The 15,962-nt window shown below is 28.6% G+C and overlaps 2 protein-coding genes across 2 annotated transcripts; one reads left to right on the top strand and one right to left on the bottom strand.

Moving 5' to 3' along the window:
* Positions 1-305: 305 nt before the first annotated feature.
* On the bottom strand, positions 306-4,864 carry LOC114163948 (lipase class 3 family protein). Its single transcript, XM_028048345.2, has 7 exons — positions 4,458-4,864; positions 4,112-4,309; positions 2,677-2,949; positions 2,327-2,429; positions 1,664-1,782; positions 1,379-1,555; positions 306-1,263 (listed from the first exon to the last, which is right to left on the bottom strand). The coding sequence occupies exons 1-7, from the start codon at positions 4,761-4,763 to the stop codon at positions 493-495; spliced, it is 1,947 nt and encodes a 648-aa protein (XP_027904146.1). The 5' UTR covers positions 4,764-4,864; the 3' UTR covers positions 306-492.
* An 8,287-nt stretch (positions 4,865-13,151) lies between these two features.
* LOC114164868 (uncharacterized) lies at positions 13,152-14,647 on the top strand. Its single transcript, XM_028049642.2, has 4 exons — positions 13,152-13,429; positions 13,645-13,696; positions 13,786-13,853; positions 13,960-14,647. Exons 1-4 carry the CDS (start codon positions 13,292-13,294, stop codon positions 14,500-14,502), a joined length of 801 nt encoding a protein of 266 aa, XP_027905443.2. The 5' UTR covers positions 13,152-13,291; the 3' UTR covers positions 14,503-14,647.
* Positions 14,648-15,962: the final 1,315 nt, after the last annotated feature.

Raw genomic sequence — 15,962 nt, 5'->3', positions numbered from 1 at the left:
CATGATTTTATTGCTAATCCACAATGGTTGTTAGATTTTAGTTAAATATTATATTTAAGATAACGATCCCTTCGTTCTCCTAAAAAAAAAATATGCATTAAGTAATTTGATATCAAGAGATAATCAAGCTTGAATACGAAGTTGACCACATAATGCATGTACATCGTAAACATTGAATACCTGAGCATCATGGTATTAGGTCCCACAGGCCTAAGACAAGTATTCAAGTTAATTTAACTCCTCCAAAACGAGTGAATGCATTGGACAAAAAACTGCATTTCCCGTTTATTAGATGTACAACCTCATTAAATGAACAATAAATACCTCATTAATTTCTCATTTTATACATGTACCTACCATATAAAAGAATCAAATTCATACAACCAAAATTTTTTACAGCATGGCAGTAGCCACCAAGGGTAAAAAAACTGAAATATGTATGTACTCGGTCCACTAACAATTTTGCAATTGCTATTTTGTTTTTTGTTTCCTTTAATTCAAGATATTACAACTGATATCTTTATCTTTCTCTAGTTCTCGTATTAATAGTTCCATCATCTTCTTATACATTGGCATGTAATGATCATTTATCATGGTTCTTGAAAGTCTGAGCTTGCTGTACAGCTCTCTGGGAGTTTCATATAAGCATACATGTTCTTCTATAGGGTCATCAGAATTTGAATTTGAATTTGAATTTGATTCATCCGATGAAGGTACAGGAACAATATGCATGATCCTGCCAGGGGGGTAAAATCGATGGCTATCCAAGTTGTCTGATGTAGTGATTGAACTGCTACTGCATTCTGCAGCAGCATCAACAATTTGACTCTCTTCTTCTGTGATCTCTTTTGCTGCAGCCGCCTCTTCTTCTTGAGCATCAATGTTCATTACATTATCCTGCTTTTGAAGCTCCTTCTCGAGCTCATACCATAATTGGCCTTCTGTTAATTCGTCAACAGCTGTTGCAGTAATGTCTTGATTAGCAGGAAGGAGTGGCTCTTCTTCATCTGTGTCATCATGGCCAGATCCTCCACTTGAGGATGTATTTTCATCCTTAAGCATAGGTTCTACTATTACCTCTTCAGTCATAACAGATTCTGTGTTCCTTGCAGATATTACAGATGCTTCACTTAAATCCTCTGACTTAGAGTTTAATGATGGACCAACATTTCGGCGGCGCGCACTCATGCAAGACCATGATGACAGTGATGACCGAGTTCTGACAACAGCCTCAGCTACACTCTGTGCACGCCTCATCACAACCTGCAATTTAAAACACGATCTCCATCAGATTAAGGATCGGTCCATGTTAAGTGCAGATAGATAACAACAAAATTGACCACTTATTGGATATGACAGAGCTTGAAGTTGAAGTTACCTGTGTGCTACTGGTTACTGGCCACAGAATAGCACCAGCACCAGCCACCCTAGCTCTTGCACTAGAAATAGATGGTAAGCGAGATCCAAGTGCAGTTGCAGATCGGTAGACAACATTCAGGACCTTCGTATGTTCAACCTGATCCCGTAGATCATTCAACCAAGAGGATGCAGTGACCTAGTAAATAAAAAAAAAAAAAAAAATCCTTTTAGATAAAACTAGTTTACAAATTAAGTAATGAACATTAATGTTTGTCAAAACCATCTAAAGTCCTAGCTAGCTCACCTCAGATCGGAGATCATCAATGGATGAAGTTGAAAATGTTGGCACCAAATCAGAACCATTTATAATGGTTGTGATAAAGTGTTTTCCTGATTCTGCTAACTCCCATGTCATACAGGCAGCTGCAAAAGAGACAATCATGATACAAACAATTTAGTAATAATGGCTGTATGATGAGACTGGAAAGGATCCCGTGTCAGAGACAATTCAGTGTCTAAAGAAAATTGAGCGAGAAAAATAATCAAACAAGATCATAGACAACAATTGTAGTGAATAAGGATTTTCATAGCAAATGAATATCATGAGATGTGTTACATTCTTCCCTCATCTCTGCTTTTTAGTGTTTATATGAAGAAGTAACTAGACACTATTACATTCTAAAGCAAAATAGGCATGCTTGCTATTAAGTGTTAAACCTGTAACAAAACCATTAACTTTGTGAACAAACAAATCATAAGAAAACCACGTTGACATAATACATCTTATGATGAACAAGAATAATGAACTGAAGTAATGGGAAATCTCTCATTGCCACAAGAAGTTCAGTGAACTTGTAGTCTAGCACACACATACCCAGTCAAGATGATATGAGATGTGAATACAAAACTGCAGAAACTGATAAATAATGTAACATCTTAATTGAATAAAAACTTCGTCAATACATGCCTGGAGCAAAAGTGACACATGTGCTTGAAGAGAACTCTTTCTGCTCTCTAAGAATATAGGTCAATAGCGCAGCAGTACCACCACCAAGTGAGTGCCCAACAACCTATAGAAACATACAATAGGATAACCGTTTAATAAAGATACTTGTACATGTGTATATGCAATAGTCATTAGATAACATTAAAAAGTGAAATACAACTTAAAAATATAGAAAAAAGGAATAGTGTAAGGAACAGAGAAATGAGAGAAAAAAATAGGATCCTATAACAAAGCCATTACCAGTGGATCATAAATTCAGTACGCTAATGTAATGATACAGTTTTTCCAAATCAAATGCTTTAAAACAATACCTTGACTTTGAAGTCTGGAAATTCATCAAGAGCCTTAAGTAAGGTAGGAGTGCAAAGCTTTGCAATCCATCTAGCAGCAGCAACCATGCCACAATGAGCATATCCCAAAACCAAGTTGCTAATCCCACCATCATTTAAAACTGAATGGTGAAAAGGGACTACGGCACCAGTTGCAGCAGTCAGTGTATCCTTTATGCTATGAGTTCCCCGGATTAGTAGAAGTAAACATTTTGATTGTGTATCACGTATAATAGTAAATGCAGGCTTCAGAAGCTGCAAAATATATCATGCCACAGATCATCAAATTGAGAAAAGATTAGGAAAACATGAGGAAATATTAAAAAAGATCACAGTAACTAACACACACACAGAGTAATAGCAGAAGACAGTGTAGATCATATTTTGTAAAACTAATGACTAAAATAGGTGATGGAGTCACAAATATTAACAGAATTTAAACTCAAGTCTACAACTGTTTGTGTGTGTTTCTCTAGATACCAATAACCATCATCTCATACTAACAAAAACATACCCACCTCACTTTTTTCTTATAGGGAATTTATAACATCACAGCTTCGTACAACACAAGTCTCCCTTCCGGGTTCCTTTGGACATTAACAATAAACTTATGATTGCTTTAACAGATTACTCTATATGATAAGCCAAAATTCCAGACTTCTCTAAATACTGACGGTTTACAACAGTGTAGCAGTTGAAAAATTATAGTTGCAATAAACCTATTTGCTAATTGTTAAAGACAAAAGTAAAACTGAAAATCTGAAAAAGGTAGCGTGGCTTTGTATAGTCATTTTGTCTTCAATATACCTTGTTTTATCAGAACATGCACCTTTCCACTACAAAACATGAGTTTTACATATAGATATAATACTGCAGGGGGAAAGGATTCTCTAATGTGACATGTTGAATCGTGTGTAGGTTTCTTGTCTCTATCTCCTTAAGCCACAAGGGGTCTCTTATCTCTTAATGTTTAAAAAAAAAATAGTTTTAAGAAATTTCAAAATGCCCATTACACCACCGGTAATCCAAACTATAGCTCCCTCTTAACTCCAAGAGTCAACAAAACTTTCCCATATAAAACCAAATATGGGGACAAAGATTAAATGGGAAACGTAAGAGCACTTTTTTGTCACCTACAAAGGACCCTAAGAAAAACTTGTGTTTTTGTGGAAATAGTTTTCTTTTAGTATATAAAATATTTACTGAGAACCAATATATAAATACCACGACCTGTGGATTCTATTCATTGTCGTTTCTTCTAAACAATGGTGAGAATGATGCCACTATCTCTAAACTCATCTGAGTGGCTGAGTCAGACTCTCTGTGAGAGCGTGTGGTCTGTTCTACTCCTCTCCGCCACAAACAGAAAGTAATAGAGCAGAGAGAGAGAGAGAGAATGGATAACGACAAAACATACCCCAGCTTTCGGTTTCTGAATGAGCACATCATCAAGGGAAAACCCAGCAGAATCTAAAAACACAGGAAATGGCTTCTTAGAGAAAAGCATACACAAAGTCAAAAGCCTCAACAACTCGTACAGCTCCACAATTATCTCATCCCCTTTGAGCTGCACAGAATCACTCCCAGCATAGACACTTGCAACTGCCAAATTACCCTGCAAAATGCAAACCATTACACACACGCCCATTATTCCCAAAGTCACAATCCCCCAAAAATCCTGCACCTTTCTACATGCCCAGAAACAGAAACCCCTCAATTTCACTTAAAACTTTCAATTTTATTCAGAATCTCATAAAGTTTACCTGCTTGCGCATGAAGTAGTTGATGCCGAAGGCCAAATCGCCGATTGGCCACTTCCCGAAAGTCTCGGAATACGTGAACCTCAGAGTCTCCGACAGCGTTACGATCGACTCCAGCAGCGTCGCCGGAGCCTGCGCCGGCCGCCTCGAAAGCCTTCTCCGGCGCACCGATCTGCTCGATTTCGACACGTCGCTGCCGCCTCCGTGATCCTCGCTGTCCTCCTCCGCCTTCCGCGACAGCCGCCGGCTCAGCACATAATACAGCACCACCGCCGCCCCGGCCGCCGTAGCCATTGTCCCCGCCGCCATGAGCTGCCGGAGATCGGCCACGCGCCGAGTGGACCGTTTCAAGAATCGAAAAGAAGCGACAAGCCACAAATGAGCAGAATTAGGAGGGGGTTTTTTAGGGGAAACAATGGGGTTTGGAAAAAGATTATAAATTTGGGGTTTGAGTTGTGAAATGGGAATCTGTGACAGAAAAAAATAGAGTATTGGGTGTTCTTTCTCTTTATGGGGAAGGTTACCTACTGGTAACACATCATCTGAAAAAACAAGCTTGCTTGGCATACTGTTTGGACATGATTCCCATAATACCCTTTGTTTATTTAGAATATTTGTGGATTTTGGAAGGGTATTAGGGTCAATTATCATTTGCTGCCAGTGCAAATATGTTAAAAACCGTTGAGTTTGAGTTTTGTCAGAGTCTATTATTATCAGAAGAATTAATGCTAAGTTTCTGTTTGATTTGAAAATTGTTTTTATTTGAAATTGTTACTCACCTTTTTTTTTATTATTTGTATGCTAAGGTTGTTAAAGTAAAAATTAAATAGCATACATTTTTTTTAAATTTTAGTAAAAGAGTTACGGAACTTTTTATATTATTTTAACAGTCTATATTGCATAAATTAATTAAAAGTAAGTAAATAATAATATAATAAATAAAGGAGAGAGCAAAATTGGTAAAGGTTAAATCAATGTTATTTTAAATTATAAAAATGCTATATAAACAAATTCAAAAACTAAAATACAACAAGGTACTAAAAGAACTTTATGTTTAGCTTAACGTTTTGGTTAAAAATAGTTACATTAAAATAAGAAATAAAATTAGTTTTATTGATAAAAATGAGTTTTTTTTTTATATTTTCGCAATTTTACATTTTACGATATAATTATTATTTGTTAAATTATCGTTACTTTTATTTATATCTTGTAAAATTGTCAGTCTTTTATTCTTTTTCTTTTTTCTATTCATTGTCATTCTACATATTTTTAATAAAATTATGTCTTTTTTTTCTATTCATCCTTAATTATTTTTTTATATTTTCTCCATTCATTTTATTTTATTTTTAATAAATGTACATTTATTTGTATATTAATTTAATAACATTACAATATCATCATCTACTAATATAATATCATGCATATAAAAAAAATACTTACACACTATATACGATAGCGTATTTGTTTACACTCGTATATATAAAAAAGATTTCTCTTTTTATTTTTTTAAAATTTTATCATTTAAAAATTAACTTTTTTTTAAAATTTAACCATTTTTAAATTAAATAAATAAAAATGAAAGAATTATATTTAAATATTTTATACCAAATGAAAGAAATTTATTATATATATTAATGTAGATAAATTGAACTTTGAATATACCATTCCACTTAATTCAATCAATGAATTAAACTCTGTCCATAAAATGAAAAAATTAAGTTTTCCAAAATAAATTGTTCACTTTTACTGATAACGGTTAAAGGCAATTGATAGGAGAATTAAAATTATCAACAAAATTGTTTAACAACTAAAAAAATATATATAGACATGTTTAAGAATAAAAAGTGTGAAACCCTAAAATATTTTGGATTAGAATGTGAAAAAGAAGGAGACGAAGGAAAAAACGGTGCAATATGATTGGTTGGTTGTTGGATCCAACCCAACAATGAGTGTATCATAAAATAATTTCAAATGGGACCACTACACTTTCTTCATTCATCCACTGTTACTATTAATATTAATATTAGTGGCACTTTCTATGATATAAACAAAATATGCAAAAATTTTATGTACCAAGATTTGGTGCTTATTATATTACTTTTGTCTCTCGTAACATCATGTGACTATATAGGATAAGATTAAACAAACAAAAAAGGTAGTGATGTCTCATTTTGTGGTTGGAAATCACTGCAAGCTGAAAATGAGTGGTATTTTGATGTGTATGGAACTAAATAATTCATCCACAAAAAATTACATTAGTTGTTTTTTATATTAAAATGTTACATTATATTTAAACAATTTACTTTCAGTTTTTTAATGAAAAACTATAATAAAAAAAATTAAGCTACTCGTTATGTTATATGTTTTTAGTTTAGGTTTCACTATAGTACTTAATTAATCATTTCAATAATGTAAAATTAATAAAAATTTATTTCTTTTTACAAAAAGAAAAGTTTTTTGTGCAAATATTAAGTAATTAATTGAATAGTTGGTAATGCATAATAATATTTTAATTTAAACATAATATCAATCTTAATATTTTAAAAAATGTGTAATGATAAAAATTAAATGACACTGCTATGAAATTAATTTTTCTTATTCTCTTGTAACGTTTTTTCTTTAATAAGTTTGAGGAGATGTATCTGAAGTTGGCAATGGCAGAAATATTTTTGTTTTGAAGTTCTCCGTGCAAAATGTGTAAAGTGTGAATGTAAAATTGGGACCACTACATAAAATACTATTTTCAGAATTTTATGTACGTATTCACCTACGAGTACCTTTATTTTAGTATGTACTAGTTTGATACTGTGTCGGTGTGCAGGAAAAAAATAATTAAAAGAATAATATGTTACATGCATGTTTCGTTTCGTTTCACTTTGAAATCTCCATGTACCGTAATGTAATTGGGCCTTAATTAAGTCACATTAAATCCAAAGTTCACGTAGAAAACTAAAAATATAGGTCAAATGTAAGATAAGTTTCTTAGGACTTACTCTCATATTTATTAAAATATTAATTACTATTGTTGACGAATCATTGTTGACTTAAATATTAAAATCTCTTTAGCAGGTACACCGATTGACATAAACAACAAAACGAGTGACAGGAGAACCGAACAGACGAATTGTGCGAGAAATCAAAAACGGACAAATTGTTTAAGTAGAAGTTAGCCTCCTACGCTTGAAACACCCGATAATCAATTTCTAAAATCAATTCATGTTAATAAATTATTTAGATGCACCCAAAATCAATTTCCAAAATCAATTAAGATGGCAAATTCACATCAAATAGAAGCAATTTTTTTTAGCTTCTCCATCAACCAAAACCAATTTTCTTCCATAAAGTAGAATCAATTCTCCCAAGTGTTTCCAAACACACAATTAATTAGGTTAACTTAATTAATAACAATTAATGACATGAGAACAATATATATTGAAAATAGTTAAATATTATAAATTGAAGTTAATGTTTGAAAGTATGAGTTTAATTATGGTAATAAATGAGAAGGTTGAGCAACGAATAAGTTAAAGACTCATAAATATGTCTTAAGGTTTTGGATTGAAGGTATTGTGAATCCCTTCAATGTGGATTTGATTATGTTTCATTAATATTGTATCTCTTGAGTAATCATTTCTCAAGAAATTCATCATTAATATCAGAGCAGATGGTTGGTGTTGTGACAGGCTTAGACAAACCCTTGTATTGAAAGTCTTTCACCGAGAAGTTAGGCAAGTGTGTCCTATTGAATTGAATAGTTGTACAAATAAAAACTGTCAAGTTGAATGATTGTACAAATAAAGAATACTTGTGGTTAGCTTGAAGGAAATATGTCAATGTGGAAATTGAACACCATATAAAAATGAAGACACATAAACTAATTTTCTTGAAATTTTAAGTTAAAAGTGATATCAATTCTTTTAATATTCAACTATAAACAATATTAATAGGAAATAGTCCGTTCTTGAATTTAATAGATAATATTTTATTTGTTATAACAAAATTTATTTTTAAAATAGAAAACATATGACAAACAGATTAAAACTTCACGAGCAATGACATGAATTTCACTTTTCTTACAGACAACCTAGTCTCATTGTAAAGACTATTAGTTAATCAATACCACACAATAACATTACAACATTACAGAAGCTCCTACCTTCAATAACATTAGTAAAGCTTCCTTTCTATATTCATTCTCTTACTTTCTCTTTTATTTTATTTTACATCTACCAAACCTAATGTATTATATTCACATGCAAAATAAAAAAATCTATACAAAAAAATCTATACTCATATCATATAATTTTCATTATTATCAATAATATAAAATTGAAGACAATTACTAAAATAATAACATAATCATAAAAATGACGACTAACAGTAACACAACTATTAGGATTATTAGTTTCTTATTAATTTAAATTTTATTTAATAAATACTTTAACACTTTAATGATTAAATTTTAATTTTAATTCTTACATATTTTAATTTTAACAATGTGTCATTTTTAAATTTAATTAAATAGTTTTTATTAATTGTTAAGGATAGTTTCATATATAGTTGTCATTTTTAATTTTAACTTTGCGGCTTACTATCTATTTGTAAAATGAGTAATGAAATTATGTAACTTGGTTAGTTAAGTTATTTGTCAAAACTAGCTAGTTAGATTCTTTTTTAATCTATAGACAGATTGTTTCAATTATAATTTTTTAATTTTAGTTATTCTACTGTTTTTCATAGCGTATATTGTACTATTAATGTTATATTGTATTTTAAAATATTTTCAGTCCAGTTACAAATTAAACAAAAATAATATATACTTAAGCAGAAGTATATTAATTAGTATATTGTTTTAAATAATTAGTTAAACATATACTTATTCAAAAGTAATGATAAGAAATAAGATAAAGCTAACGTTATCCATTTTTTAAGTATAGTATTAAATTAATTGAATAATTATTATAAAAGTATAATAGTTACAAAAATAGTACAATATAAATAAGAATGATGAAAGAAAATAAATAAAATCAATAGATAAATAAATAACTCACTTTATCTAACTTTATCTAGAAAGAGTTACGAAGAATTTTAACATATATTTGAAAGATAAAAAATAATAAATATAAAAAAAGTTGGAAGTTAGAAAATAAAGTTTTGATAAACGTTATTTTAAGTCGTGTCCAAACAATCACGGATTTGAAAATGGGATCCAATTACTATACAAAACCTTTTTTTTTTTTTTAAACCGGTGAGAAATAATAAAGACGGTCGTACAGAACATTAAATGACTTAATAACTATTAAATTTTACAAAAATTTATAAATAATTATAATATTAAATAAATTTTAATTTTTGATAATTTCTAATACAATTTTACTTTAAGTAGAGAAAAAAATTGTTTATAATTTCATAAAAAATAATTAAAAAACAATAAAATAATTGTAACGTACCATTAAAATAATTAAATAATAAAATTTAATGTCCTTCCGCTCAACATTTTAGATTTAATAAGAAAAAGCGTTTTAAAAATACTTTTCACAAACATACCCTTATTATGGGCGAAATAATTATAATGATCTCCAATATTAAAATTAAAAAGAAAAAAACGATGATAACTAATATAATATTAATTTTTTAAAGTAAAGTTATTTAATAAATTTTATATTATTTGATATATGAAACTGCATTAATTATTTTTGTTATAAAAATTATTGTATAAAGTTTTAGATTTAATTTATTTTAATCTTACCGTATTATATTCCTTTAAATGAAAATAATGTTATAATATTCATATTTTTAATGTAATTTTATTTAATTATATTATTACAATTACTTTAAAATTATTTTATTGTTTGATAACTTTAATGTTTTTTTGTGAATAAATAAATGATCAACTAATACGGTATGCCATTTATGAACATTTTTAAAAATTAAAATTATACTAATAATTATTGATATCAGAATTTATTTAATATGACGTTTAATTGTAAACTTAATACTTATTAGTTATACTTTTACTAAGTTAAAATTTTGCTAATAAACAATGGATTAAATTGGTGAAAATCAATGTATGAACATGTTTAAACTGGTGACTTAATTTATGTTTTATAATTTTGAAATTAATTTAAACTTTTTAAATAAATAAAGTTTATATTTATTAATATTTAAAATAACAATAATATATATATATATATATATATTTATTGTGTTGTCAATTATTTTCTTTTAAATATCAGTTTATATTTTATGTCATATTTTAATATAATTTTATAGTGTATTAGTTTTTATTTTTTATACACAAAAGTATAAAATTATATTAAAATATGACATAAAATATAATGAGTAGTTATATACATTTTTTATAATGAGTAGTTATTTGAATTAAAAAAAGTAATTAATAAAATGATAAAATTTAATTTTTTTTGTTATGAATAGTTATTTAAGTTTTAAAAATAGTAACTAAGAGATAAAATTGGAGGATACCGAAGAGTGTATCTTCACTCAATATATAGTTATAGATTTTATTAGACTTTTGTATTTATTTTGTGTGATAAAAATAAAATCCAATGATATTTTATACATATTAGTTAATTATTATTTATTAAAATTAATTCACGATCACAATCAAATTATTGAACCTTGAATCAATGTCTTGCTTCAGTGATTGATCTAATTTTTTAAAATATTACAAACATCTCTAAAATTATTAAAAAAAAAAACTTTACCAAACATAATTTATTAGAGTAAAAATGTTTTTCATATAGGAAAAAAAAGTTAAAAAAAAAAACTAACGGAAAAATCGTGGCAAACATATCCTCAATTTGAAACATTCAAGATACAAATAATTCATAATTTAAAAGCTTTTCTGAATCCAAGAAAAGGGAGTTGTACTTGGAATCAATGATTAATTTCAACAGTTTATGTGGAGACACATGAAATGTTGGACTATGATTGTTTAATTATTAATAGAGAAATGATTTTCCTGAACGTTTTATTTTATTTAGAAATTAACAGATTCCATATATTCATCAATGTCAACATATATTATTGATTCAAAAGAGTTCTCAAAAAGATAGTTAAAAACAACCTACTAACAATATGTTAATATTAAAAGAGACATAAATTGAAATATTATTTACACTTTTTTTCTCTGAAAACATTTTCCTTATCATTAAATTCACCTTTGATACCGATATAAAGTCATAAAGTGTTGAACCAACCATTCTTAATGCATTCAAAGTGTAGGTCAAACTTGTGCTTTTTTATATCTTTAAAGTTGTTTTCATAGGTAATACATATACCTCTCTTTTACCTTTAACCATTATATCTAATATTACCAAATCACACCCACATCTTTTCAATCATTAATCATCATAGGTCGTTTAGGAGTTTAAGTTTAAATTTAAATTTTACCTTCAGCAAAAATAAAGAAGTATCATATAAAAAAAAATCATAAATTCATCCCTTTAAAGTTTTGAGTTAGATATGACGTAAATATTTTATATATAAGTTAGACTCAAATTTAGATTCTCTGCTAAATTTTTTGGTATTGTTTCTCTATTGTGTCTTCATAATATACTGATTATCACTAATTTTAATATTTTAAAATATATTAAAAAAATATTTAAAATGTTAATATAATGTATTTTTAATGTTCAACAAATAATAAAAAAAAGAGAGTAAAGAATTTAGACTCATATCATATTATTGTTAAAAGAATGGTTTGATCGATAGTGTAATTCATAAACTACTTGAAAAGTAGAATTGACATGTTATGTCCTGAAATGGAAGTTTGTTCTAACAAAAAACTAGTAATAGTGAAAGGCTTTTGTCTTCATGGAAAATTGGGAAAATCACCTTCAACCAGGAACAACTAAAGTCTCTACATAAATCTTAGTTTCAAACATTTTCTTTTTAACAAAATCTCTTTTGTTAGGTAAAGTTTATGTAGGGTTTTTATTTTTCATTTAGTAGGTCTCATTCTCAACTTAATCAAATTCATGTGTCTCAACCAGTAAAAAGTAATATAGGTACCTAAAACCAGAAATTTTATATACTATATTTTCTGGTTTTAGGTACCTATATTTTCATCCATGCTATATTGCTAATATGGGTTTCTAAGTTTTCTCTATAGACTCAAATAATGAATTGTTAGACCAAAAAGGAATCTTTGAAAGGTCCAAATAATTTCATTATTTACACCATAGTTCATGACAGAGAAAAATACTCTGGTTGAGGTCTCTGCTAAACTTAGCCCTTCACCTAATTTTGTAAAATTAAAACTCAAAATAAGAACTTTAAAATAAAACGTTTGTGTTAGTTATAAAATCGATTCGTTAAACGTATATTTACATTAATTTAAACCACAAATCTTGCATTACACCATGAGTATGATATATACGTTTATTCATATTGCATCATTCGGGCATAATCAAAGTAAGATTTTTAACAATATCAGTTACTTGATTGGTATTACTCTATTTTCATATGCAGGATGTGTTATTGGTTGAAACTTGCAACAAATAGCCATGGAAACAGAAAACTAGTGTGCTTTATTCCATTTTAAATGATTTTGAATTGAATTGAATACCACAGGCCTTAATAATAATATAATAATAAAATAAAATAAAAAACATGTTTGATGTGTGAAGTTGTGCCATTTGGAGAGATTAACGTTAATCTCTCAATCTCTTTCTACCTGTTTGTTGTTCCCACCAACTGATATACTTCAAAAAAATCTACTCCGTTATTAGTTACTTATTACCGACATCAAAAACAAACATCACCTTTCTCTATATCTAATCCCTTTCTTCCTCTGCACTTCAGATCACAGCAGAATGGGACAAGAATCAGATCACAAAACCCAGTTGGTGTTGGAGGTTTGCTCCATTTCCACACGTTCAGCTTCCTGTGTTCATACTCTTCTCTCAAACCCTTCCAAGCCACCTTTCATAGATTGGTATTGCATTCTTGGAGTGAGTATTTCACCCTTTTCCTTCTTTCTTATGCATTTGCAAACTTAGTATTACCATGTTTACCTGAGAGTTTTCGTACCAATGAAGTGCGAACAATTCTGAATAAGAGTCTATGGGTCTTTCTACTTATATATTATTCATCTTACTCATTTTTATCGGATGTTGACTGGTTTTTTATATGATGATGCTAATATCTCCATATTGGGTTCTCATAGGTGGAAGAAAATGCAGGCTTGGTCACCATTCGCCAGCAATACCATAAACTTGGTAGGTTTAACTCGTTTTTTGTTTATGGTTTTGTGCAATATGTGTTGTCTCTTTCTCCTGCATAACAAGAATTGTTGTTTTTGATTCAGCTCTGCAACTTCATCCGGACAAGAACAAACATCCAAAGGCTGAAATTGCTTTCAAACTTATATCTGAGGTTAGTTTCTGATACACAGTGTTCTCGAGTAAACAGGTTAAACACACTGATAGAACATTATAGCATGATGCTGCAAAAAGGATCACAAGTTGTGATGTTTGTGTAGGCATATATGTGTCTGTCTGATGCTGCAAAAAGGAAAACTTTTGACTCAAAAAGATCTAAAAATTTCTGCTTTGAGTGCAATAGAATTCCATATACATCCAAAAAAGTCCCTGTCCCTGGCACTGGCAGTTCCAATGGGTCATGTTTGAAGACACGGAATATGAGTGGTGGATCAAGATCTTACAAAGTTTGGAGAAACATTAAAGAGATGAGGGAAATGCTGAAGGAGGAGGCTAAGGTTATTGAGAACTGTCTGCGAGCAAATTTGATGTCAAAGAAAGAATCTCCATTGTACGATCCTGCAGATTACAGAGATGGAAGCAGATTCATGAACAAAGTTGAGAGAGAAGTTCCTGTTTTCAATCCGATGAAATACTTGTACCAAGGATATCCTCATCTGAGAGACCATGTTCATCAGAATTGCGAGACATGTTGGTACTTTGATACACAAAATCTTGTGCACAATGAGAAGAGAGAAGCTAAGTATGGCTCCCCAGTATTTGAGGTCAGATCACAGAGTAAATTTGGTTATGACCCATCATGATTCTTAGTTGAATTCTCTATTAGTTGTTTTGTATTACAAAAATGATTGTTTTTACTTAAATTTAATATTCAAAATATCATTATCTTTGTATTATTATTTTGCTGTGTTTTCGACACTCAAAATGTGTTTTCGACACTCAAAATCTAAGTAAAAAATCTGTACTCTCATGATTCTAACTTGAAAAATTTGAAGTCATTGTGTAGTATTAATATTTTAAATATATTTTAAAATATCAAAATTAGTGATAATCGATCTAGAAAACTGATCAGGTACCTAAAATAGAGAAATTATATTTTATTAGAGAAATTATATTTTGTAATATATATTCATGAACTTAAAAAGAGGGTTATATCTGAATTTATGCTATCCAATTTTATGTATCAACGATTTCAGCAAAAACAATTGAAAAAATACATTATTCATGCATAAAGTTTCTATAATTAATGAGAATGAATATACAACTATACAAATTTTATGTTATATCTATAAAAAAAAAAAAATAGGTGTTGTTGCTTACTAGGGTTGTTGCTCTTGCTACGTATACTAATCAACCTCAAAATCTTTTTTTTTGTTCTTCAAATTATCCATGTTTCTTCCTTCTCAATTTCTATGAAGTGATCTTTATCTTTTATTAGAAGTTTTTCCCACCTAATGTTTTTAACTCCTTCTTTATCTTTTACTATGAATCTTTTATTTTTATTAGTTTTGACATTTAAGCTTCATTGGCAAAATATAAACAGATAAATTTTGATTTTAGTTTGAATTTCTAGTTTTTAAAAATTTTAAGTAAATATAAGAGTTAAATATGTTATTTTTTCTTTTTAAATTATTCTCAAAAATTTTGTTTTGTCTTTAAATTAAATATATATTTATTTTTTTTCTTTTCATTTCAAAAAAAATAGTTAATAATGATCAAGAAAATGGACCAAAATACCAAAGATTTTATATTTTTAGATTCACATATGTTAATTAATAATATTATGATTGTGGAGAAGAGTTAAACTTATAACCTCTTTCATCATCTCCTAATTTTATCATTTCAAAACATCTTTTTAACTCCTTATTTATAACTCCTTAAACAATATGTGTTTTTGCATGTGTATTTATTTATTTTATAATATTTATGTAATGAAATTTTATTTTAAAATTTGTTGAGTTGATTTTTATTATAGATGGAAATGTATTAAATAGTTGATTGAACATCCAGATAATTAAAGACACCCTCTATTTACATAATAATTTTTTATTAAATTTGCGTTACCTTCTTCAATAAAATCGTGTAATTTACGCTATGTTTTACAAGTTATTTTGATAAATGTAGTACAATCATATAAATCTTTTTATGTATCATCTTCGTGTATCTATTATTTATATATTAAAATATTTATGTATGCTTAAATATGATAAAGAATAAAAGAGTTCCATTTCGATATTTCTTTTACACTATTCAAATTATATTA

The sequence above is a fragment of the Vigna unguiculata genome, chromosome 9, assembly GCF_037176805.1.
Source record: "Vigna unguiculata cultivar grain cowpea cultivar isolate G323 ecotype 2 chromosome 9, ASM3717680v1, whole genome shotgun sequence".
Classification (NCBI taxonomy): domain Eukaryota; kingdom Viridiplantae; phylum Streptophyta; class Magnoliopsida; order Fabales; family Fabaceae; genus Vigna; species Vigna unguiculata.
This window is presented reverse-complemented; position numbering and strand designations above follow the sequence as displayed.